At 46.9% G+C, this 26012-nt stretch overlaps 2 protein-coding genes across 4 annotated transcripts; one reads left to right on the top strand and one right to left on the bottom strand.

The window, feature by feature from the left end:
* The first annotated feature begins 352 nt into the window (after positions 1-352).
* On the top strand, positions 353-10204 carry PARP16 (poly(ADP-ribose) polymerase family member 16). 3 transcript variants are annotated; one of them, XM_082199518.1, is made up of 8 exons: positions 353-507; positions 993-1087; positions 1447-1653; positions 3209-3346; positions 4339-4545; positions 6404-6575; positions 7433-7574; positions 8318-10204. In XM_082199518.1, exons 2-8 carry the CDS (start codon positions 1085-1087, stop codon positions 8457-8459), a joined length of 1011 nt encoding a protein of 336 aa, XP_082055644.1. In that variant the 5' UTR covers positions 353-507; positions 993-1084; the 3' UTR covers positions 8460-10204. The 3 variants fall into 3 exon arrangements, with proteins under 3 accessions (XP_082055644.1, XP_082055646.1, XP_082055645.1); XM_082199519.1 differs by having other exon boundaries at positions 501-644; XM_082199520.1 differs by lacking the exon at positions 993-1087 and having other exon boundaries at positions 440-507.
* Positions 8758-26012, bottom strand: LOC309518924 (gonadotropin-releasing hormone II receptor-like). The gene is made up of 4 exons (XM_082199517.1): positions 25158-26012; positions 15169-15687; positions 13630-13831; positions 8758-11677 (listed from the first exon to the last, which is right to left on the bottom strand). Exons 2-4 carry the CDS (start codon positions 15682-15684, stop codon positions 11271-11273), a joined length of 1125 nt encoding a protein of 374 aa, XP_082055643.1. The 5' UTR covers positions 15685-15687; positions 25158-26012; the 3' UTR covers positions 8758-11270.

The raw sequence follows: 26012 nt of genomic DNA, 5'->3' as shown, positions 1-26012 counted from the left end.
AATTGATGCTGAAGGCTTACTTCTGAATTGACCTGGGCAGGATTGTACGCGCCAGTTAACTGAACACCCTCCACGTGAAAGAAAGGTCAAGGCTGAAGCTTCACTTACTGCTACTGAGCATGCTCAGGATTGGATGAGGGCAGGACCAGGGCCAGGGGTTGAGCTTCATTGTTTATACTGAGCATGCTTAAAATCAGGTAAGGGCAAAGCGTGGCTTCATTTGCTGCTACTGAGCCTGTCTAAGAACAAAGGCCGGCAGGTGCTTCTAGTGAGCATGCTCAGGATGACGTAGTAAGCAAAGGCATGGTAAGGGTAAGGGTAAAGGAGGCGGCTCAGCTCCTGCCACTGCGCACGCTCATAATCAACTGCTGGCACGCATGCGGCTTCAGCTCCTGCTACTGCGCATGGCTGAGCTGAGCTGAGCTGAGCATGTTCAGTAGGAATTGGGAGGGCCTCTTCTCTTCTTCCACCTCAGTGAGAGTCGCCTTTTGCTGAGTAGCCCCTGAGGTAGGCCGGAGGGCGAGGGGAAGAATAAAGACCACACACACACACACACAAATGTCAAGGAGAAAGGGGAAGACGCTTTTTTGGCAGCGTGGGATCCTGCCCGTTTAACAGCTGCCTTACAGGCAGAAGTTCAACAGGTGAAGCTTGGATGCAAACGATAAAAACAGACCTGTTGGGCTTCAGCCCGTCACAGAGCTGCTAAAACACTTGCTTGCTAGGCAGTTGTATCTTTTGATTTGTGTTTCCACACCCCTCAAAATACTTGCAGTCTGCCATATTTGGGTCGGTGGGGTGGGGCTGGGTTTTCCAAGCTGGAAGGTGCAATGATGCAGCTGCGCAAAGTCTCACCTGTTGAATGCCTGGCTGCCATGTGACCGTTTAAAGGGTAGAAGCGTAGCCTCGGGCGGCCCCGGTGAGGGTAACTTTAATTCTGGATGCTGCAGAATGTGTTTTATCATCTCTTTTTTGTTGTTCTTTCAACTCAGCGTCTGGGAAGAGTAGGATCGCTGTTCCCCGGGAAACGTCTGTTTGCTTGTGGGGATGTTTGTTGGAGACCTGATGGCCTGGTTTGCATGACATGGTAAGCCAAACGGGGACTTTTGAGGACTATGCAAATGTGTGGGTTCCCAGAGAGGAGTGCTTGGCTGCTTGGCTTCTCCCTGGTATTATTCCCCCCACCCCACCCCGATGCCGAGCTTGTCATCTGAACCAAGACCTGTGAGTCTAGGTTTGGATGACGTGCCAAACACTGTCTTAGCTTGGTGCAGCACAAGAGTCAAAAGACGAGGGAAGGAGGGAGCAGAGTGCTTGGGAATGCCTCTCCAGGAGGCAGCACATTTGCTTGGTCCCTGTAAGCTATAGCCTGGCTAATGGTGTTGTGTGAACCAGGCCTCTCTCAACTCTTGATTTTTCTAACTTCCACCTGTGTTTTAATGGCAGGAGGGTCCCTTGGCAATGCAGGTGCCGGCTGCCGGGGTCGCGGGCCTCCGAGAGCGGGTGCGAGAGGCGCTCAAGGCAGATCTCTTGGCTGCAGACCTGAAGTGCAGCTTCTTCGTCTCTGCCCTGCAGAGCTACAAGCGGGATTCTGTCCTTCGGCCCTTCCCAGGACTCTATACCACGGACGAGACCAAGGATTTTGAGGCTTTGGTGAGTAGGTGGTGGGCTCTACTTCACAGGAAGTTTTTAAACAGAGATTGAATGGCCAGGAATGATGATGATGATGATGATGATTGCAGCAATTCCTGCATTGCCAGGGGTTGGACTACATGGCCCTTTGTTGTTTAATCGTTTAGTCGTGTCCGACTCTTCGCGACCTCATGGACCAGAGCAGGCCAGGCACTCCTGTCTTCCACTGCCTCCTGCAGTTTGGTCAAACTCATGTTTGTAGCTTCGAGAACACTGTCCAACCATCTTGTCCTCTGTCGTCCCCTGACGGCATGACCCTTTATATGCCTACAATTCTATGATTCTATCAGTAATTATTATTATTCACACAGCGCATAGTTCAACTAGAGAACTCATGAGAGGGTCTTGTCCCTGACGTTGCCTCTGAAATGCAGCTCAAGGCCAGGAACAAGCTGTTCTCCTCCCCAGCTTGCAGGGGTGGGAGCAGGAATTTCAAAAACAAGCTTCTTCCCTACCCGAGCTTGGAATAGATGTAGGGGATGGGAGGTTGTTTTGCCTGGTTTTCTGCTTGTAAGGGGCTTTGAGATTCCTGCATCTAGCTGGACTGGATGACCCAGGGGGTCCCTGCCAACTCTACAATTCTATGATTCTATTGAGCACCTGGTAAATTCCCACCCAAAGTAATCCCACCATCCCTCATGGTTTAGGGCAGTGGTTCTCAAAGGGTGTAGCAAGCCACACTGGTGTGGCAGGAGAGGATGACAAGTGTTTCGGGAAAATCAAATAAACATTTAAACATCTCATTGTAGTGTAGCGTAGTGTAGTATAGTATCGTATCAATTTTATTATTATTATTATTATTATTATTATTATTATTACAGTGGTACCTCTGGTTATGAACTTAATTCGTTCCGGAGGTCTGTTCTTAACCCGAAACCGTTCTTAACCTGAGGCATGCTTTCACTAATGGGGCTTCCCGCTGCCGCATGATTTCCATTCTCATACTGGGGCAAAGTTTGTAACCCGAGGTACTACTTCTGGGTTAGTGGAGTTTGTAACCTGAAGTGTTTGTAACCTGAGGTACCACTGTATTGGATATACAACCAGAAACAGTACCCCTTTCTGCAAATATCTTCCCATTCTAAGCAGACAAGGGTACCCAGGAGTCGTTAGAGGAGTGATGTTTCGCAATGAAAGATAGTTGAGCTCTGTTGTGTTCTAAAAGAATTCCACCCTTGCCATTTGTGGGGTTGTTCACAGTGCCACCATGCTTGTGGAAATAAATGCCACCAGTTATGAGGATCTGTTAGATGAAATGGTTCAAGTTTGATGGATTGAGGAGAGAAGAGGAAGCTGTGTGTGTGTGTGTGTGTCTCCGTCCATGTGGAGTTTGTGTTCCAAGGGGGCGAATAAGAAGGCCTATAGGGTTTGTCCACAAGGATTTGCTTGCCAGCTAATGCCCTGAAGACGTGTGTTGGAGAAGTTGCCTTTCTTTCACCACTAGGGGGGTCTCTGACTGTGTGAGATGCTCAAGGAAAGCCAGCAACCCATGTTTCTCTCTGTTTCTCTCTCTCAGCTTGCAGATACAAATGCCTTGGTGGGCTTGAAAGAGCTGCTTGAGTTGGCCCAAGATACAGGCACGAGAGGCTGGGAGTTGCTGGGCTGGGTTTTGTCTTCCAAGGCCCTGTGCATACACAGTACAAGCAAAAAGGAGGTGAGAAGCGACGCTGGCGACAACCCAGTTATCGAACGTGTGCAAATGGATCCAAGGAATATTGGAGGTGTCAGGGGTGTCAGCAATCTGCATCTGGGCACAAGGCTGCAGGGGAGAGTAAGCATGTTAAAGCAGAATCTAGATAAATGGGATAACATGTTTTGTTTTAGGGTTTTTTTTTTTAAAAAAAATAATTTTAAATTATTTTTTGGACAAAAGAGAGGACCTGTGAGGTGGTTAACAGATGGCAAAAATGCAATGCAGGAGCAAGTCAAACCTATAGCATACACACACACATAATTTTTTTCTTAAATGTTTCAAACCTTTTCACATTAACCATCAAATCAACTAAATTACATTGCTTAGTAAGTCAACTCCGCACCCCCTCACCTCAACAGTGTCTTTGCTCAAACCTCTTCTACTACAATATATCTTCATCGATTACAAAAAGTTAACTGAGCATCAATGAGCCAAAAGCCCAGCAGGGGAGACACTGAAATCTCAGAGGTTACTGAATGCCTTTTAAAAATGCACAGCCTCCTGCTGGCTTCAGCATTGGCCAGGGAAGAGCTGGGGCAGCCCACTGCTTGCAGTATTACTGGGGTACATCTTGTTAAGTGGAGTCCCAAGACTTGGGGGAAGAGCCTTAACTCAGTGGTGGCGTACCTGCTTTGCAGGTTCAATCCCTGCCTTCTCCAGGAAAGACCCGTGCCTGAAATCCTGGGCAGCTGCTGCTAGTCCGTGCAGACAGTGCTGACCTAGATGGGCCAGGGGAAAACAGCTTCCTATGTTTCTTAAAGATACTATTTTACTTCCTATGGGGATGATTTCTGCCTTTAAATCAGCTTTTGCCAGCCTGGGGTCTGCTGGGTGCTTCAGAGCACAACTTGCATTAGCCCGGGGGCTGGTGAGAGTTGTAGTCCAAAACATCTAGAGGGCCCTGGATTCTCAAAGCAACCCAGTAACTTCAATATATTTTATTGGCATTGAAGTATAAGAAGATCCAGGAACTGACAGGAGTGCCCTGCGTCCCCGTCCCTGCACCAGACTTCCTGTTTGAAATCACTTATTCCAGTCAAATGAATGCCAAATTTGAAGAGACCAAGGCGGGACGAGACCTCATCTATGCATTCCATGGGAGCCGGCTGGAGAACTTCCACTCCATAGTGCACAATGGGCTACAGTGCCATTTAAACCGGGTAAGGTTTGAGTCTGGGTTGTATTTCAGAATTGAATATATTTCACATCTGGCAACCAGTACTGGTTTCAGATAGCATATGGGTAGGCGATGACTTCCGAGGCCCGTTTGAAAACCTCAGCATTCACTTCCGGGTTGTCGGCTTTCGGGTTCTGAATTGTTCGGCTTCTGAAGCGTTCGACAACCGAGGTTCCACTGTAATGTATTTAGCGTTAGCTCTGGAAGTGTATACTTGATTCTGGCCATACTAAGCCTCCTGATGTATATTTTGCTCTAGGCTGCTTAGCTTGGTCAGAAAGCTGCTGCCAGTCAGTTCAGACTGAACTACAGTGGTACCCCGCAAGACGAATGCCTCGCTAAACGAAAAACCCGCAAGACGAAAGGGTTTTCCGATTTTTAGAGGCTTCGCAAGACGAATTTCCCTATGGGCTTGCTTCGCAAGACGAAAGCCCATAGGGAAATCTCCTGGGACAGCGGGGAAGTGCAGCGCACCTTCTCCTCTGTTCCCAGACCTGTCCTGAAGGCTTGTGGTGGGAGGTCCGGGAACAGAGGAGAAGGCGCGCAGCGCTTCGCCTCTGTTCCCGGGACTTGCGTGGGAGGAGGGTTTTTCCTCCCCACCGCCAACATTCAGAACAGCATTCTGAATGTTGGCGGTGGGGAGGAAAGCCCTCCTCCCACCGCAAGCCTTCAGGACAGGTCCGGGAACAGAGGGGAAGGCGCGCAGCGCTTCTCCTCTGTTCCCGGACCTGTTTTGAAGATTTGCGGTGGGAGGAAGGTTTTCCTCCCCACCGCCAACATTCAGAAGGCTGTTCTGAAGGTTGGCGGTGGGAAGAAAAGCCCTTCTCCCCCGCCAGCCTTCAGAAGAGTTCCCGGAGGGCTGCCTAGGCTGCGGATAGCAGCATGCTGCCCCGCGCAAGGGGCGCTCTTAAGCAGAGCGCCCCTCGCGTGGGGCAGACATTCGCAGCTTGGGGAGCCCTGCAGGAGTTCCCCGCAGGGCTCTCCAAGCTGCGGATAGCAGCTGTGAATGTCTGCCCCGCGCGAGGGGCGCTCTGCTAAAGAGCGCCCCTCGTGCGGGGCAGCAGGCTGCTATCCGCAGCTTGCAGAGCCCTGCGGGGAAGTCCTGCAGGGCTCCCCAAGCTGCGAATGTCTGCCCCACGCGAGGGGCGCTCTGCTAAAGAGCGCCCCTCGTGCGGGGCAGCAGGCTGCTATCCGCAGCTTGGAGAGCCCTGCGGGGAAGTCCTGCAGGGCTCCCCAAGCTGCGAATGTCTGCCCCGCGCGAGGGGCGCTCTGCTTAAGAGCGCCCCTCGTGTGGGGCAGCAGGCTGCTATCCGCAGCTTGGAGAGCCCTGCGGGGAAGTCCTGCAGGGCACCCCAAGCTGCAGATGTCTGCCTCGCACCGGGCAGCAGGCTGCTATCCGCAGCCTAGGCAGCCCTCCGGGAACTCTTCTGAAGGCTGGCGGCGGGAGAAGGGCTTTTCTTCCCACCGCCAGCCTTCAGAAGGCTGTTCTGAAGGCTGGCGGTGGGGAGAAAAGTCCTTCTCCCCCCGCCAGCCTTCAGAAGAGGTCTGGGGACAGACTGTCCCTGGACCTGGTCTGAAGGCGGTCTCCATAGGAACGCATTAATTGATTTTCAATGCATTCCTATGGGAAACCGTGCTTCGCAAGACGAAAAACTCGCAAGAAGAAAAAACTTGCGGAACGAATTAATTTCGTCTTGCGAGGCACCACTGTAGGTCTAAATCAGCTTCCTAAAACGCTTCTAGGAATGAGACAGATTTGCTGTGATTGGATATGTTTGAAATGGCTGGCTGCCAGCTTGCAGCCCAGTTCATGTGCAACATGCCCGTCCTGCTTTTTCTAGACCTCCTTATTTGGGGAAGGCACCTACCTCACCAGTGACCTGAGCCTCGCTCTCCTCTATAGCCCCCATGGCCTCGGCTGGCAGCAGAGCCTGATGGGACCGATCCTCAGCTGTGTTGCCGTGTGTGAGATCATCGATCACCCAGATGTAAAATGCCAGGTGAAAAAGAAAGGTGAGTCTAGAAAAGACTTGACTCGGCGCACCTGCTTAGGCCCCCAGCTCCCGTCAGCCCCCAGCCAGCAGAGCCGTGCTCTCATCAGCCCCATCCTCGGTGCAGCTGTACTGGCAGGTGCTGATGGGAGTTGTAGGCTACAACATCTGGCACCAGATGGCTAGCTCAGTTGGTTAAGAGTGTGGGGCTGATAACGCCAAGACTGCAGCTTCGATCCCCATATGGGACAGACAACTGCATATTCCTGCATTGCAGGGGGTTGGACTAGACCAGCCTTTCTCAGCCTGTGGGTCCCCAGATGTTGTTGAACTACAACTCCCATCACCCCTAGCTATCAAGGCCAGAGCTCAGGGATGATGGGAGTTGTAATCCAACAACATCTGAGGACCCACAGGTTGAGAACTGCTGAGCTAGACAATCCTCAGGGTCCCTTCCAACTCTAGATTGGTCCCTTCCAATCTGGAGGGCATGCAGTTGGAGAAGGCAGGGCTGAAGCAGCCTCACGTGTGATCAGATCATTGGTCCATCTAGCTTGGCTGGGCAACATTTTGTCTCTCGAGAGCCTTGCAGGAACACCTGCTGGAGGTGGGAGGAGCCAGAGTCAAAAGCCAGCAGTGGGAGGGGCCAGAGTCAAAAGGAAGCAGGCCACCGCCCCCTTTTTCTCTAGCTTTTTCTGACACCCCCTTCTCTTCTTCCCTGTCCTGCACTTTACTCAGAAAACAGACACAGCAATTCATGGGGCACATGGCATGACCTGTGCTGGTGACAGGAACTGATCCCTTTGCCCTGAGACCTCCAGTGCGGTTGTATCTTTCACCTCCTTGTCTAAGAGGTCCTCTTCTGCTCATTTTGACCAGATTCTAAAGAAATAGACAAGAAAAGAGCCAGAGTAAGGAACAGCGAAGGGGGCGACGTTCCCCAGAAATACTTTGTCGTCACGAACAATCAGCTGATACGGGTGAAGTACTTGCTCGTCTATTCGCAGAAGCAGCACCGGAGGTAAGTGCCCTTCTGCCACCCTCCCTGCCCCCAAATACCCTGACCAAGGGTGCAAGTGCTTTGTAAGTTCATCTGAAAGCGTGTGCTTCAAAAATGCAGGAAAATCGCTAACATGACGGACAGGACTGTAAGGGATGAGTGTGCAAAACAAGTTGTTTTGCAGTGTTGGCATTGCTCAGAAGACTTCTGCACAAACGCAAAAAAACACAGTTCGCTGCTTTGGTTGCAGAAGTTCAATTTATCTTTTTGTTAACTTTTGGAAAAATGCATATGCAGAATCCTGAACACACACACATTGTACACATAGTAGTATTTTGACATATATATTTTTGCCAGTGGTCTTCAGCGCGGGCAACCAAAAGGGGACAAGTATTCCAATGACAATAAAACAGCTTTCAAAATCGGCCATATGAAAATACATTAAAAATGCACACATTGAAAAGACACAGTATGTGCCCAATGGGCCAGTGTGTCTGGCTGTTAACCAGAAGGTTGGCTGTTCAAGCCCATCCAGGGACAGCTGTGAGCAGAATTCCTGCATTGCAGGGGGTTGGACTGGATGACCCTCAGGGTCGCTTCCAACTCTACAATTCTATGTTTTAAAAGAGCCATTGCGGCCATATCTAAACCAGCAGCAAAGCTTTGGCCTGGGCATATAATCACATTGCGGGGGGTAGGGGCTTTGAAAAGTTGCGCCTCCTTGTGGCTGGATGTAGTTATCGCTGTCTCTTTTTTCTCTCTAGGCCTGCTAGCCAGTCGTGGGTCTCTAAGCATCACTTCGCTATCATGATGAGCCTGTATCTGCTGCTGCTGGTTGCCATTGGGGCTAGCAACTCCCCAGCTTTCCTTTACTATTGGAACAAGATTTTTGACTTAAAACAATGAACTTGTGGGGATGGGACAGGGCTGCCGACCCTCACCATATGCCTTAATATTGAGCAATCTAAAGCCTTCATGAAACTTTCCACTCTGAAGCTGGGGGGGGGGCCCTCTGGGGGCTAGGGTAGGATGTTTCAGCTGCCTTAACTTTCCCAGCACAGCTATTTCATATCTCTCTGGTTTTGCCTTGCTTCTCTGAACACGAGTCAAGTAGGTGGACCCTCCTTAGCTTAAAGATGGAGCAGGACGATGCAGGTGACAGGAAGTGCAGAAATCCTGCTGAACAGGGACTGGCAAGACTTAAGGGTGGGGGTGGGCTCCCATGTCTGCAATCACTAGCAAGAGCTTCAATGCCCTGTGCAAGTAAGGGTGATGTTCTTCATCTCAAATCTCCCCCTTGCACTCTTTTCTGATATGGGCACTGGAAAGAAATTTCCTGAATTCTCTCCCCCTCCCCTCCATAATACCATATAAATGACGGAAGAGCTGGGTCAGAGTCAGACCAGATGCCCTTTTGCCCAGCAGCCCTTCTTACAGTGGCCACCTGTATGCCCCAATGAAAAGTTTAGAAGCAGGACCCATGTGCACTTTCCTGCCTGACTTGTGATTGCTAGAAATTGATGCTGAGGCAATCCCTAGCTAAACAGACTCATAGTCTGACCTAAGGCACCTTCCTGTGTCCTGATTTGGCCCAAGGCAACATAAGAGCCCTGTCAGAGGAGGCCCAACTAGCCCAGCTGCCCATTCTTGCAGTGTTCAACCAGATACCCCTGAGAAGCATGCAAGTAGGAATGAGCGCAACTCTGGGTGTGAGAAAGAAGACAAGAGACCCTGTGTCCCTTGAAACATGATTTCCACTCCAGCATTCGCCTGCCAAATGCCCAAGTCAGAAACACGTTCCCAGTCTGAGAGCAAAGGCATGCAGTCTGCATCCTGTTGCTTCTCCTCAACTGCTGGGCTCCCCCTTCCTTTGTGCTTTTCCCTGTTCCTCTTTCTCTTGCTTCTCCCTGTGACCAGCCTGCTGCCGCCCTCCTTTCAGCTGGTTGGGGCTTATCTTGCAGGAACACCTTCCTCAAAGGGGGAGAACCATCTCTCTCCAGAAAGTCCCCTTTTCCCCAAAGCGAGGCAACAGTGTGTGGAGCAGCGTCTGCCCTCAAGCAGAGAGGCACAGGTGGCTCTCGGAGCAGCAATCTGATCACCTGGCTCAGAGGGATGGGACCCTGGGGCCCTCCAGATGTTGTGGGGCTCCAGCTCCTATCATCCCTGACCATTGGCCCTGCTGGGGAGCTGCTGAGAGTCTAAGAGCCCCTGCAGGAACGCAGGGTTTCCACCTGTGATCTGACTGTAGGAAAAAAACCACACGCCGGCTGAGCACTGGAAGAGATATTGCAAATGGCAAGATCATCTCCGCTGCAGCTCAGGACAGTAACACCTGTAAGAGGCAGAGGGTGGCTCAAGTTGCGAAGGTGGAAAATAAGTAAATGGACTTCTTTCGGTTTGGACTTTGCAAAACAGGCCTTCTGGGTGAATTTTGCATTTGCCGTCCTGGTTTTATTCTGCGTAGCAGCCGCTTTACAAACCACACACCGAGGGCAGTTGGTTTGAGTCCCCTCTTCTCCACAGGCCTTTGGGCAAATCACTTGGTCAACACCAGCCCTCCATTGATAAAATGGGAATTGTGGCGGCCTACCTCGCAAGCTTGTTGTAAAGGCAATTGCAATAAAGACTCTCATGCACTTTGAACATTAGAACTGTGACATATGCGTGGTAAGTCATGACGCTCCTATTTTGAGGGTGGGGAGAGGGCTGCCCTGAGACACTAAGCTCCAAGGAACTGTTCATCTAAGCCCCCAGGGAGTGGGCTGGGTCTTCGTATATGCTAGTGGTGGGTGGGGGCAGAGGGAAGAGTGGGCAGGCCAACACATTTGCCTCTTAACCCTGGGGCAGTTGGGTACATTCCAGCCATGCCAAAGGCAGAGGTTTCTGGACGCACCCACTTACCCATCTTCCTTCATCCAGGCAGTAATAATAATAATAATAATAATAATAATAATAATAATAATAATACAACAAATTTTATTATATGGTCACAGACCCAATAACGGTTAATAGTAATAATAAAACTGCTACTAGAACAAAAATCATGCTACCCCAAATAAAGCATAATATAATTTCTGAAAATGTATCCAATTGGCTTAATACAGCTTTAAAAATTGACATTGCACAATGTGTTGGGTCTCAAGTGGCCGCATTTTGTTCAGGATGATTGTGGGACACAATTTGACCCTCCCCACTCCCAAATGTTTAACAACAGCTTGACATCTTAAATTCCATTTATGCTGAGGTCTCAGTACAAATGGGGTTTTAGAATCTGAATGCCCCACTCGGTGTTTGCTGGGGCCTGCTTCATACATGCCTGTCCATCGCTTGATGCCTGTGGCATAAACTGGTGACTTGCGTGTGCAGGAACTGTTCGACCCATTAGCTCAGTGGCAGAGCATCTGCTTTGCATCCAGAAGGCCCCGGGTTCCAGTCGCAGTCATCTCCAGGCACAGTTGGCGGCAATCCCTGCCTGAAATATTGGAGAGCTGCTGCTGGTAAATGCGGACGATCCTGTGCTGGATTCACCAAGTGTGTGACTTGGGACCAGGCACCCTCCTATATCCCTAGATCACCTTAAACCTAGTGCAGCTTAAGAGAGTTGGTCCAGACATTTAGTCCTCAAGTGCAAAGTTAAGACAGGTGTAGCAATTCAGGTGTTCTGCCTGCATAAGTGAGCTCACCCTGAGTTTCATCCCTCCCAGAGGGTTTTCCCCTCTAGAACACAGTGTGCATAGTCCCTCCGTTGGAAACGCTTGACGGCACCTGACCTTGATCATGAGAGTCTTTATGGTTCATCTCTGAAACAGATGCAAGTTTTTTCTCCTGGTGGGCCACCGTCGCTTTCAGGTTCCTGATGCACAGTTTCATGTCCTCTCGAAAGGACGGGGTGTAAAGGCCGTAGACGATGGGATCCGTACAAGTGTGCAGCAGGCCGAAGAGGAAGAGGAAGTGGTTGATGTACTCCGGCATTCTGCGGATCATGTCAGGCTGGAACCAGTACCACAAGCCCAGGAGGTAATAAGGGGTCCAGCAAACGATGAAAGAAGCCACAATCACAACCGTCATCCGGAGTGTCTTCATTCTGGCCTTGGAGATGTGGTCGTCCTTCCCTCTGGCGAGACCTGTGGGAGAGGCTCAAAGGAATCAGTTGTGGGGCAAAAGGTTGCTCTCTTCTGAATGAAATGCAGGTCCCACTCTGGGCCGGAGTGATCCAAGAGCAGGTGGGGCAGATAAAAACAAGACAGGGCCCCTCTGGACAGGTGATGACGTTGTTGCTTTGCAGTTGTATTCTGTATAGCAGAGGTTTTCAACCTTTGAGTCCATGGCTCCCTTGACCAACTACATTCTTTCTGCGGCTCCCCTGTGAGGAAACATGCTCTGAGCCTCAGAAGCCCAGTTATGTCACCCCTTGCTAGGCTTGCCATATGTCAGGAAAATTCCAGACATGTCTTGGTTTTCAGGTGTAAAAATGGTGTTGGGGAATTTTGCCGAATCGGCAAAATGTCAGGGGAAACCCAGATGTAAAAAAAAACCAACTTTGTGGGTTTCAGGAATTTTACTACTCCTTGCCTGCAGAGCCAGCAGTCCCTCACTCCTTTTCGAACACCCTCCCTTGTGGAGTGTTCCCTCAGCCTCCTCTCTCCAGGCAGCTGCCGCTACTGCCCCTGGTCTCTGAGCTGCCACCCCAAAGAGAGATGCCACCCCACAGGGGCCTAGGAAGAGGGTGCCCCTAGCTCTAGCAGTCTGACAGAGACTAACCGAAGGGGAACCCCGTTGTCAGGCACCATTCACTCGGGGAGCTTGTAGCCAGGGCTGTTGTAACAAACAACTACACAAGCCTTTGGGAGGCAGAGATGCATGAGGGCATCAGAGAAGGGAGGGAAGGAAAGAAGGACAGAGGCCAGGGTTGCCTGCGGCACCCCTGACCATCATTCAAGGCACCTCAGGGTGCCACAGCACACTGGTTGAAAACCACTACTGTATAGGGTTGCCAGGCCGGGAGCATCCCAGACCCTGAAATTGCAGGGGCCAAACCTGAGCTTCAGGGGCAGCCCCTGGTGAGTCTTCCTCTGTGCTCCCTTCCACCCTGGAAATGGAGGTTAATTGGGAGAGGGGCGGAGGAAGAGGGGGAGGACAGATCCCTCCAGGTAGTTGTGCAATACTTTGCAGGCTGCTCCTGCTGGACTGAAGCTTACAAGATGCACACGTAGACTTAAGTCACCTGGATATTCAAGCCCTCCCCTGGAGGGGGCCAGGCAAACCTGGAGAGTTCAGGTTAGTCCCAGAGGTCTGGCAACCCTATTCCTGTAACATGTCATCAAGGCAATACTAGTGCATTAACAGTGGATTTATACTGGACAATCCACACACCAATCTGCTTTAGTAGTCGTGTGACACTTCCCCAACATTACCATATTATTGCCATCCTGTGCTATAGCTCACCAAAAGTAGGACAAAAAAATTTAATTAGACCAGAACATTTGTGGCATGAAAAGTTTCAGGTTTTCTGCAGGAAGTTATGAGACGTGCACTGACTGGAAGCAAAGCTGAAACTTTGTTCGGGTGAAAACAGTATCGAAAGTATGATTGTATATAACTGCCCCAACACCAACATGAGCACAAATCATCATGAATGTGCAATAAAAAAAGACTATCTGGAGGGGCCCATAGAGCTTTTCCCATTGGAGACATGGGTCTTCAAGTGTCTACCTTGTTAGGGGTCACTGTTGTTATAAATGCATTTGCTGTGTTTGTGGTTTTTAACTGCTTTTAAATATGTGCAAATCACCTTGAGACAATTGTTCAGAAGGCGATTAATAAATCACGGGTGGTAATAGTAATAGTAATAATAGGGGGGCAGGGGAAGGAGAAGTAGTAGTAGTAGTAGTAGTAATACAGGCACAATCCTCAGCAATTTCGTAGCAATAAGGTCAGTGCCAAACCATGAGAACAAGGCAGAAAAATGGAAGGCTGTTTTTCAGGGGAAGAGAAACCTTTTGAGAAACTGGAAAAACACAAGCCGAAGGGCATTTCATTGTTCCTACCCAATGCAGTTGAGGGGAGGCCAACTCACCTTTGTTAATTTTCAGCTGCTTGCTGATCTCAAATAAGATGCGGACATAGCAGACGACCATCACGGTCAGCGGGGTGACATAGAGGGTGGTGAAAGTGAACATGTTGTAGGTGGTCTCCTGCCAGTGCTCTCTGAAACTCCCATGCGTCACGCACTGGGTGAAATTGACGCCCGGGATGGTGTAGAGGTGGAAAAGGAAGAGCTGAAATGGAAAGGTAAAACAGTCTAATAATACACACACTTAAATTAATTTGCACACATGTATTGGTTTGTTATTATATTAATTATCAATGCATTATTATTCATGTACAAATATGCAGCACTCTGAGATTTGAAATACTGCGCGGTACATAAAGGCTTGTAAATAATGCATAATGACACACACACACAAATACATTCAGGCAGCTAAAATAACCCACTGTAAAAGAAGGCATCGGTTTTCCCCCTTCTCCCTCCCTGCCCCCAAATAAATGCAGGATGGGAAAAGGTCAGAAGGATGAAATTAGTAATAATGACATTCTAAATGCCAGCATTCTCCGTTTCAGCCTTCATGCTCAAACACTGCATGATTCAGAAATCATGTATCTAAGGAAGCTGATCCCCATGAGGCTGCTTTTATGGAGTGTTCACACATTATGTTCTACAAGTGCACAATCTCTGTGTACCTCTTTACACAAATCCTTGAGCTGTGCATTCAGTGTGCAATCTGTGCACCTGTGTACTCACTAACAGAGATGAAAAAATGAATAAGTGTATATTCTGTCACACAAACGCTTGTAAACATGCACAGACAGCTTATACTTGTGTTCTGTGCAGTGCATGAACAAGCCTGATATATTTCGGGTGTCGTGTTTATATTTCTGCTATGAACGTTGTACTTCAGTATCCTGGCTGATGAAAATAGTGACATTACCCCAGCAAAATACTCTGTAAGATCCCTGCAAGAATGACACAGGAAGCGAATTAAATAGGCAATTGTAGTGATGCACCGGAATGTATACAATCTCTTACTTGGGTTCTGGCATTGTGGGGAGGGAGGGAGGGAGGGAGGGAGGTGCTTGTTATTGTTTGGTTTTGTATTTCTCACTGTATTCCATTACTGTTTTGTGGCTTGGTACAATATGTGCGAGACGCGGGTGGCGCTGTGGTCTAAACCACAGAGCCTAGGACTTGCCAACCAGAAGGTCGGCAGTTCGAATCCCCACAACGGGGTGAGCTCCCGTTGTTCGGTCCCAGCTCTTGCCCACCACGCAGTTCGAAAGCACATCAAAGTGCAAGTAGATAAATAGGTACCACTCCTGCGGGAAGGTACCGGTAAATGGCGTTTCCGTGTGCTGCTCTGGTTCGCTAGAAGCAGCTTAGTCATGCTGGCCACATGACCTGGAAGCTGCACGCCGGCTCCCTTGGCCAATAAAGCAAGATGAGAGCCACAACCCCAGAGTCATCCATGACTGGACCTAACGGTCAGGGGTCCCTTTATCTTTACCTTACAATATGTGCACCTCCCTGAACAAGCCTTCTGTCCTAATGGATTCCTACCTGGGGAGCGGCCAGCAGGATGCTGAGGATCCACGCGACAGAGAGCATGATCCGGTTGCGGCGGCTGGAGTTAGCAAACGAAAAGGGGTGCAGGATAGCAGAGTGCCGGTCCAAGCTGATCACCACCAGCACCAGGGCTGCCGAGTACATGGCAAAGAGCTTGAGGAAGTTCAGGAGCCTGCACAGGGCATCGCCAGCATACCACTGGACTGTGATATTCCACACAGCATCCAGGGGCATGACGGTCATTGTGACGAGCAAGTCGGCCACAGTCAGGCTCAGGATGAGCAGCTGGACGTGGGACTTCCGTCTCTTCCTCGTGACGCTGTACAAGACGGCAAGGTTGCTGCATGCTGCAATGACGAAGAAGCAGCCCGTGATGACAACTCGAGCTTTGGCAGCGAGTGTGAAGGTTGGCTCCACCCAGCCCTTTGGGCAAACCACAGATGCAGAGATGTTCTCATCCACAACGTGGCATCTTTGTGGGTGATTCATCAGGTGTTCTCTGTCTGTCATTACCTGAAGAAAATCATCATCATCATTATAATCTATTATTATTATTATTTAATTTATTGGCTCTATCTATCTGGGGATGCATGTGGCGCTGTGGGTTAAACCACAGAACCTAGGACTTGCCGATCAGAAGCTCAGCGGTTCGAATCCCCACGTCGGGGTGAGCTCCCGTTGCTCGGTCCCTGCTTCTGCCAACCTGGCAGTTCGAAAGCATGTCAAAGTGGAAGTAGATAGATAGGTACCACTCCGGCGGGAAGGTAAGCAGCGTTTCCGTGTGCTGCTCTGGTTCTCCAGAAGCGGCTTAGTCATGCTGGCCACATGACCCGGATGCTGTATGCCGGCTCCCTCAGCCAATAAAGTGAGATGAGCTCCGTAACCCCAGAGTCGGCCACGACTGGACCTAATGGCCAGGGGTCCCTTTACCTTTATCTATCTATCTATCATCTATCTATCTATCTATCTATCTATCTATCTATCTATCTATCATCTATCTATCATCTATATGTTATACACAAATAAGATAACATGGCATCCCACCACCCCCATAACAGGTATTGGGTTGTAAATTAACATGAATGAATCTCATCGGTCCATATGGGTTATCCAAGTGTCCAGGATATAATGTTCCAGGTACAGTACAAAAGTCCTAGAATCATAGTTCTGTAGAGTTGGAAAGGGCCCCCAGGGTCATGTAACTCAAGCCCCTGCAATGTGAGAATCACAGCTAAAGAATCCCCGACAGGTGGCCATCCAACCTCTGCGTAAAACTTCCAAGTCCACCCACTTCTCAGGTAGTCCATTCCACTCTTGAACAGCTTTTGTAGTTGGAGTCAGTCAGGACCCTACCTCCACAGACCAGGGGAAAGGCCTGCAAGGCAGGGAGCAGGTTTTCCAGGACTCACAGCCAACATGGTCTGGTTGGCCACTGTGAGAATGGGATGCTGGACTAGATGGGTCACTGACTTGGTCCAGCAGGTTCTGATTCTAGCAGAGAGAAACACAGTAGTGTGTGTGTGTGTGTGTGTGTGTGTGTGTGTGTGTGTGTGTGTGTAAGAGAGAGAGAGAGTGGAGTTTGCTGGATTATTATGGAATGGGGCTGATAGACAATTCCCAACCAATGACATTGTTTATTTGGATGATAGGTTTGGCAGGGAAGGCTGAATCTGGAAGTTAGGGAGGGCAAATGGACAACCCACCAACATATGTATATCTAAAATCAGCAAGGTAATGAAGATGAGGGCATCTTTTGAATGTGCACCATCCTGCCAATTCTATCTTCCCTTCTGCTCAACATGATGGCATCCATAATTATTCTCAGGCTCCATCGTTGTTCACAGATGGGAAGAACAGGTTATGTGTGGGTGTTGGCTGACGTACACATACACGTGCACAAACGCGCACACATATCCTTTGCGAATCCGGGGAAAAAATAGGTTCTTAATTAAGATGTCTCTTAATTAAGATGTTCTGATCTGGCAAGGGAGATTTACGTGCCTAGCCAGCAATATAGTCTTCAGCCCCCTAGTGAGTTTGCTGGATGCACCTGAGGCATTTCAGATGCTCAGTCCGTCATGGGGCTAGGAGCCAGGCACAACGAAGTGCAAGGAGAGGGGGATTGGGGCCTGTGTCTTTAATAGCAGTCAGGTATGGAGTGCTGCCATAAGTTCAACAGTGGAGTTGGGGGACTTGTTTGGCTCCACAGGTCAAATCCTTATGAGGATCTGCTTTGCGGGGCCAGATTTGACAGGTGGGTGGCTGCCAATCACACGACAGCATACCGGGCCACACCACCTCCCTTGCCACCCACTCCACCCACCCTGCTTCGCACCCTCCTTAACTGTCCCTGAACTCTGGTAATTTGTTTATTTATTTATTATTGCATTTAAACCCCACTTTTCTTCCAAGGAGCTGAAGGCCCCTTCTTCTCTTCGTCCTCATTTTATCCTCACAACAACCCTGAGAGGTAGCTTAGGCTGAGGGACTATGGCTGGCTCAAGGTCACCCAGTATTATATGTCTCCTGCTGGTCTGAACAGAGGAGAGAGATTGTGTGTGTGTGTGTGTGTGTGTGTGTTTGTGTGTGTGTAGGAACCAGCCTACTGACTCTGGCATGAGACTCACCCACTTGGGCTGAAATAAGTCCGCCACCCCTGCTTTAATTTAAAATGTCCTATGGCCCCATTCAGGCCCCGATTCCTGCCTCCCCTTCCTTTCCCTGGTTCTGCACTCACGGTAGACACATGATGTGTCTACCTCTAATGTGATTCTGCACAGCCTCTAATGTAATTCTGCACAGGTCTACTCAGGTGCAAGTCCCATGAAGTTCAATGGGACTGATTCCCCAGCTGAGCAGGCATAGGACTGCAGCCTTAGGAACCAAGCAGGCAATCCTTGAAGCAGAGCCAGGTTTGAGAACTCGGCGCTTACTGCGTCTCAATCAATAAAATGACGTACTGAGCTCAGTTCTAAAATTCCAGTAAGCGAACGTAAAAATCCCAGTAAATGCCAATTTAAATCTGAGTGCGTACTCATGGCTCTATCAATCAGAACTTCCAATGACAGTCCATCTGAGGGAGTTTGCGCCACTGTCCAACAGCTCTTATTGCCAGGAAGTTCCTCCTAATGGTCAACTAAGGCTGCATAGACACCAAGCATTTAAAGCACACACACACACACACACACACACACACACACACACAAAACACACACACACACAGCTTACAGTTACCAGCGTCCTTAACAAACGACAGTTCCGGACTTCCGGTTCGGCGCCAGCGCTAATGGCTGCTCCCTCTCCGAGCTCCGGAGAGAGGACGGCTCTGCGAGTTCGGGTCTGACCCGCTACGGCAAGCGGGGGACCCCTAAAATCACAGGAACGGAGCCTGTGAACAAGGAGATTCGGTGGGCACCTGAAGCGCCCCCCTTTACCGCAGAAAGAGCCTTTTTAAAGGCTCCGGAACGACAACGGGGAGCGCGGTGCTGAGAATCGCTACCCAGCCCGCAGGGTGAAGCCGCGTCGCCATTAGTGGAGAGCGCCGATTCCCTTCCTGAATAATCTGGACAAAAAAGACCCGTGAGTAAGATTGAACCTTTATTCGTGTCAAAACTACTTGAAATTAGGCTGAAAACGGGAAAGGCGAAAATTAAGGAAGTCTGCCTTCCCCCGACTGCATGACAATTAAAGCAACGAAAGTTACTGAGCTGCATCCATATGGGATATTGTCTTTAACTGCTTGAATCCGACATTTGGACTTTGACTATCCCCTCTAGCTTGCAGGGCAGAGGGGAGGAATAAGTGATTTTATAAGCTGCATGACCAACTTAAAGGAAAGGGAATTCTCTGCAGCCTTCAACCTGGCACAAACTGCTATTAAAACAAAGGAACACTGAACTGACTTGACTCCTGTGAAAGTAACAAAGTGGAAGTCTCATTGCTTATTTGTTACAAAGTTTTGGGACTCTGTGGACACAATATATCAGGGAAGGCTGGGACTCTATCTATTGGGAAAGTGTTGCAATATACATATAGAAGCCTCCCGATAAATTTGCTTTTTAAATACTCTTTGCCTTTGTTTGCGGACATTTTGATTTGCTCCCTCTAGAGGGTAAATTAAAAGTTGCTACGCTTTGGGACAGTGGAATTTTCCTTTAGGAGAAGGCTCTCGTGGGAAACGACCTTGGGATATGAGTGGCCTAGCAGACGAGATAAGCACGAGAGCCAAGACAAGGCAATATCAACAACAGCTACAGCAACACAAGAAAAGAGGCTCGATCTCAGGCATAACCCCTACAGTGACAACAGGACAAGAAAAAGGTACAGCAGTCTCCATGGATGCAGTGTCGCAAGCCCTTCTTAAGATAAACCAGTCTCTGGAGAATCTAACAAAGCAGACGGCTGAAAATACCAAGAAATTGACAGAGAATTCACAGAAATTGACAGATTTAACAACAAGACTTGACCTGAATACAGAATCTATAAACAGGCTTACGCAAGAAAATTCTGCCACACGTCAAATTGCGGAGGAAGCTAGAACTATTGCTGGAGAGACCCAGGAAAAATTAGAACCGATTGCCAGGAAGGTCTATGACCACGACACAACTCTGGCATTGTGGGAACTACAAAGAAAAGAAAGGAATTTGAAACTACGATCAATTCCAGAGGACGAAGGAGACAATCTTACGGACTTTTTAACGAAAGAGTTTGCTGATTCCTGGGAAGATCTAGAGGAAGACGAATTTAAAATTACAACAGCATTTAGACTGGGCAGAAGACAGAACAGAAAGGCGCCGAGAGACTGTCTGATTACCTTGAGATCGAAGGAGGAAAGAGACAAAATTCTAAGACTGCACTTTGAAAAGGCCTTACAAATTGGGAACTCACCGATACAGATCTTTAAAGACATTCCTAAACATATTTTGGACTTGAGAGCTTCTTATAAGGATTTGGTTTACCTGTTGAAGAAGAACACCATTCTCTTCAGGTGGGAATTTCCACAGGGACTGTCTTTTGACTATAGGGGGAAGAAGGTGAAAATAAAGACGATACAGGATAAAGATAGGTTCCTGCAAAGAAATCAAGAAGATTTACAGAAAGGAACTGTAGACCCAATTGCTGAGCAAAAGAGTGTAATAGACATCCTGAACCTTTCGTTTGGACAGAATCTTCCACCACCAACAGAGGAGGAACAACAATTGGGAGCTGTTGGAGGAATACCAGAAAAATAACAAGATGGCCCTGCAATTCCTTAGCTGGAATTGTAATGGGATGAACAGTCCTTTGAAGAGACGACAAGTATTCCATATTTTGTACAGAGAACAACTGGACTTGATTTGCTTACAGGAAACCCATATAACTAGAGCACACAGGAGACTGCTTATGAATAAAAAATTGGGACAAGAATTTATTTCGTCGGACAAAGTGAAAAAAAGAGGAGTTGTGATTTATGTAAAAGAGAAGTGGGCTCCAAAAATGATGTTCAAAGATGAACAAGGAAGATATTTAGCGGTGGAGATTCAGGTACAAGGAGAAAAATTTCTGATAATTGGGATCTATGCACCAAATGAAGGTAAAGCAGAATTCTTCAAAAAACTCCATGAAACTTTGACGGATTATTTGGAATACAATATGATAATCATGGGAGATATGAATGGTGTAGTCTCTACAAACATGGACAAGACACAAAGACTGACACTTACTAAAGAAGGGAGACTCCCGAAGACTTTCTTCGAAATGACTGAAAATATGGACTTAATAGACATTTGGAGAACAAGGAACCCTCTTGAAAGAGAGGGAACCTTTTTCTCCCATGCAAAGATGACCTGGACCAGAATCGACCAAATATGGGTTACTAGTGGAATGGCTCCGAAGATTAAGAAGGTAGAAATCTGCTCAAAAACCTGTTCCGACCATAACGCCGTGAAGATGGAAATGAAATTTACAACAACTGGTCAGTTTAGATGGAGAATGAATGACACCCTATTCCGAGATAGAGAGATCCACATGAAGGCCCAAAAAACTCTAAAGGACTATTTTGAAATCAATCTAAAGGGCGATGTGGAAAAAAGAGTGATCTGGGACGCAAGTAAAGCTGTGATGCGAGGATTTTTGATTCAACAAAATTCAATAAAGAAGAGAAAACAGAATGAGAAAAAGGAAAAAAAATTGGAAAAGATAAAAGAAGGAGAGAAAAAATTAAGATCAAAACCAAAGTCCCAGGAGATTTTGAGGGAGATTAAGTTGTATCAAACACAATATATGGAATTGATGAACCAAGAGATAGAATGGAAAATAAAGCAAATGAAACAAAAGACATTTGAGTCGGCAGACAAATGTGGTAAACTTCTGGCATGGCAACTTAAGAAAAGACAGAAATTAAATACAGTCACAAGTCTAGAAGTGGATGGAAAAAATATATCTAAACCCAACGAGATAAGAAATTGCTTTGTGAGTTATTTTAAAAAACTTTATTCCCAAGGATTACAAAATGAAGAGGACATAGATAAATTCCTTAATAAATATGGATTACAAAAAATCTCTCATCATAGCAAGGTGGATCTAAACCAGAGAATAACAGAACAAGAGATAGAGGGTGCCATTCAGGACATGCAACTGGGCAAATCTCCAGGGCCAGACGGACTGACTTCCAGATATTACAAATCTTTAAAGGAATGGCTGATACAACCGTTAAAGGAAGTTTGTAACGAGATCTTAGAGGGAAAAAAGGCACCCGAATCGTGGAAAGAAGCATATATATCACTCATACCAAAGACAGAGACTGAAAAGACTCAACTGAAGAACTACCGCCCAATTTCGTTACTGAATGTGGATTACAAAATTTTTGCAGACATTTTAGCAAAAAGATTTAAAAGAGTACTGATGGAGAAGATTCACAGAGACCAAGCAGGCTTTCTCCCAAAAAGACACCTCTCAGACAATGTTAGGAATATAATAGACATTTTGGAAAAGTTAGAGGTGAACATAAATACTAAAGCAGTTTTGATATTTGTGGATGCGGAGAAAGCCTTTGACAATATTTCGTGGAGTTTTATGAAAAAGAATCTTCATGGGATGGGGGTAGGACAAGGATTTGAGAATGGTATGGGTGCAATATATTCCGAACAAAAAGCTAAGTTGATTGTAAATAATGTAATAACTGAGGAACTTAAGATAGAAAAAGGAACACGACAGGGGTGCCCAATTTCCCCATTGCTTTTTATTTCGGTCCTGGAGGTGTTGCTGAACATGATTAGAGACGACCAGCAGGTTAAAGGTGTAAAGGTCGGAACCAAACACTATAAGTTAAGAGCGTTCGCAGATGACCTTGTTTTGACCTTGCAGGAGCCAAACACTAGTACAAAAAGAGTGTTGGAAATAATCCAACAATTTGGACAGGTAGCTGGATTTAAATTGAATAAACAAAAAACTAAAGTCTTAGGGAAAAACCTAACAGATATGGAAAAGAATAAGTTTCAAGAAGAGACAGGTCTGACGGTGGTTAAGAAGGTGAAATATCTAGGGGTTAATTTAACATCTAAAAACTTGAATCTGTATAAGGACAATTATGAAAAATGTTGGTTAGAAATTAAAAAAGATTTAGAAATATGGTCAAATTTGAGATTGTCAATGTTAGGCCGAATTGCAGTGATTAAGATGAATGTATTGCCTAGAATGTTATTTTTATTTCAAACTTTGCAGATTATTGACAAGATGGACTGTTTCAAGAGGTGGCAGAAAGACATTGCGAAATTTGTCTGGCAGGGCAAAAAGCCCAGAATAAAATATAAAATTTTAACAGATGCAAAAGAAAGAGGGGGATTTGCCCTGCCGGACTTAAAATTGTACTATGAAGCAGCAGCATTCTGCTGGCTGAAAGAGTGGATGCTCCTCGAGAATACAGATATCTTGGACTTAGAAGGTTTCAATAATGCATTTGGCTGGCATGCATATCTATGGTATGACAAAATCAAAGTGCATAGTGCCTTTAAAAATCATATTGTAAGGAAAGCGTTGTTTAATGTTTGGATGAGATATAAAGATCTGTTGGAAAACAAAACCCCTAGATGGTTGTCACCCTTAGAGGCTAAGGCCCACAAGAAAGTTAATATGGAGGTCGGATGGCCAAAGTATTGTGAGATCTTAGAACAGGATGGAGAGAAACTGAAATTAAAGAGCCATGAAAAATTAAAACCCAAAGTACAAGATTGGCTCCACTATTATCAAATAATGGAGGTTTTTAAACAAGACAGGAAAATTGGCTTCCAGGTGGAAAAATCAAAACTTGAGACAGAATTGTTAGAACCCAATACTAAGAATTTGTCAAGAATGTATAACTTGCTGTTGAAATGGAATACACAAGACGAAACAGTTAAATCAGTTATGATTAAGTGGGCACAGGACATTGGTCATAATATTATGTCTGCTGACTGGGAAAGGTTGTGGAACACTGGTATTAAATTTACGGCATGTAGTGCTTTAAAGGAAAATGTGATGAAAATGGTCTATAGGTGGTACATGACTCCAGTTAAGCTAGCAAAAATTTACCATTTGCCTGATAACAAATGTTGGAAATGTAAGGAAACTGAAGGTACTTTTTATCACCTTTGGTGGACATGCCCGAAGATTAAGGTTTTCTGGAAGATGATATATAATGAAATGAAAAAGGTATTTAAATATACCTTTCTTAAGAAACCAGAGGCCTTTCTCTTGGGCATTGTCGGCCAACTGGTGCCAAAAAAGGATAGAACTTTCTTCATGTATGCAACAACAGCAGCAAGAATACTGATCGCAAAGTATTGGAAGACACAAGATTTACCCACCTTGGAAGAATGGCAGATGAAAGTGATTGACTATATGACATTGGCAGAAATGACGAGCAGAATTCGTGACCAGGGAAAGGAGACTGCGGAAGAAGACTGGAAGAAATTTAAGATTTATCTTAAGAACTATTATAAACTTGATGAAGTTTAGAATGTCGAGATTCTACAGAGAGAAAGGGTTGCAGTAATATAAGATTAGATTAAGAAAGGACTATGATGAATTAGGATCGGAAAAAACATTTATAAGTTGCTATAAAATTTGGACATGAGGATGCAGAAAGGGGAGGTATGGGGAAGTCCGAGGAAAGAAGTTTATGAAAGGACATTTTGAAATTATATTTGTTTGTTTGTCTGTTTTTCTTTTATGTTTGTTTGTTATAAAAACTCTTGTAAAACCAATAAAAAATTTATAAAAAAAAAAACAAACAAACGACAGTTCCCTGGATTCTTGGAGGAGGGGAACATGCTTTAAATATGGTAAAATATATGGCTCCTCACCAACAACACTCCCCTCTCCCTTTCGAATTAGAAAAAATAAGAATCTACAGCATCACACGTCACACACCTATATAATAAATGGATGATATCAATAATCAGAGTGGACAGTTTGATATCACCCAAGCCTAATAAAAATATGAGCCATCATACTTATTTAGAGAATGGGGGCTGCAATAGCTGTACTAGGGGAGAAAGGGGTAAGAAATGAGAAAAGGAGTCAATGATAAAGTAAAATAAAACGACTGTTTTCTGTCGATAGTTTTAAATACATTGAGAGTAGGAATTCTACCGTTTCTATACAGTACAGAAATATTAGCAAAACAAAGGACGCTTAGCTATCTACTTCACATATATAAATAAGAGGCTAACATGCTTTTGCTATCATGTAAGGGAAATTGGAAATAAGGGACTTTTAAAGAAATCGACTTTTTTTTTTTAAAAAAAAAGAAAAGTAGGAAAAGGACCAAGCTGATCAACAGCCCGACCCTCTCTCTGCATAAGAAGACAATTTGGCTCAGTTCTACAGGGTTTTACCCCCAAGTTAAGAGCCCCATCACATTCAGACTCTTTCTCCCGTAATTGGCAAGTCTCTAAAACAAAAGTCAGCAAGGCATTTCAAAGGCAATCAGGAACCCAGTCCCGGTCCGAGTCCCGCTATTGTACCTGCACATGTCCTTGAAAGGAGAGAGAAGAAAAGGCTGCCCGGTTTCGTTTCCTTCCCCGGCTGGTGCCAAGTCTTACCAACCGGCTCTCCGCAGTGCCCTCAGCACCGCATTTCTGCTCCTGGGTGGCATCTGAGACGGGAAAGGTGAGCTGGGAAGCTGGCAGTTCTGCCCTAGGACTTTCTCTGCAGGCAAGGGAGATGCCATCCCAAGAGTCTCTGCCTGCCTCGGCTCCTGCCACCGGCTTTGGAGTCAGCCGCCTCCAGGCCCCCCCCTTAAGCCTCCCCCCAGCTTTGCGGGAAGCGCAAAGAGGCTTTGTCAAAGCACAGAGGCTGCGAAACCGTGCAGAGGACGCGATGCCACAACAGAGTGGGTTTGCAGAGAGCGCTTCAGGCAGGCTGGCAGGCAGAGATGCTCTCTGCAGTAACAGGCAACATTTTAGGTTATATGCTTAGTGCTGCCGTTCAGGTTGGCAGATGTAGGAAGAAATCAAAGCTAGGGACATGCACAGGGACTACTGCCCTCCTCCACTCGCTGCCCCCACCCCCCACTGCGCCTTGAGTTTAGGACGGGGAAGATACTGGCTTCGCTTTGAATTTTAATGCAAAGCTGGCGAATTCGCACTTCCTAATTCACACCACTAGCTATCCTTTGAAATCTGCACTGACCCGAATGTTGCGATGCAGGTATCCGACCGATGGATATGTAGAAAAATGTGGATCTTAGGGGGAAGTGTGCAGGAAAAAGGTTTCTGTCTGTCAAGATAATGGTACGAAAATGCATTAGCCTAGGGGGAATTGCTTGCAGAACTGTGCATGGAAATATGTATACCTTTGGAGAAATTTGCACTGAAATG

This window comes from Podarcis vaucheri (genome assembly GCF_965113315.1).
Source record: "Podarcis vaucheri genome assembly, chromosome: 14".
In the NCBI taxonomy this organism is placed as follows: Eukaryota; Metazoa; Chordata; class Lepidosauria; order Squamata; family Lacertidae; genus Podarcis; species Podarcis vaucheri.
The sequence above is the reverse complement of the archived record's forward strand: the minus strand, read 5'-3'. Positions and strand labels throughout refer to the sequence as shown.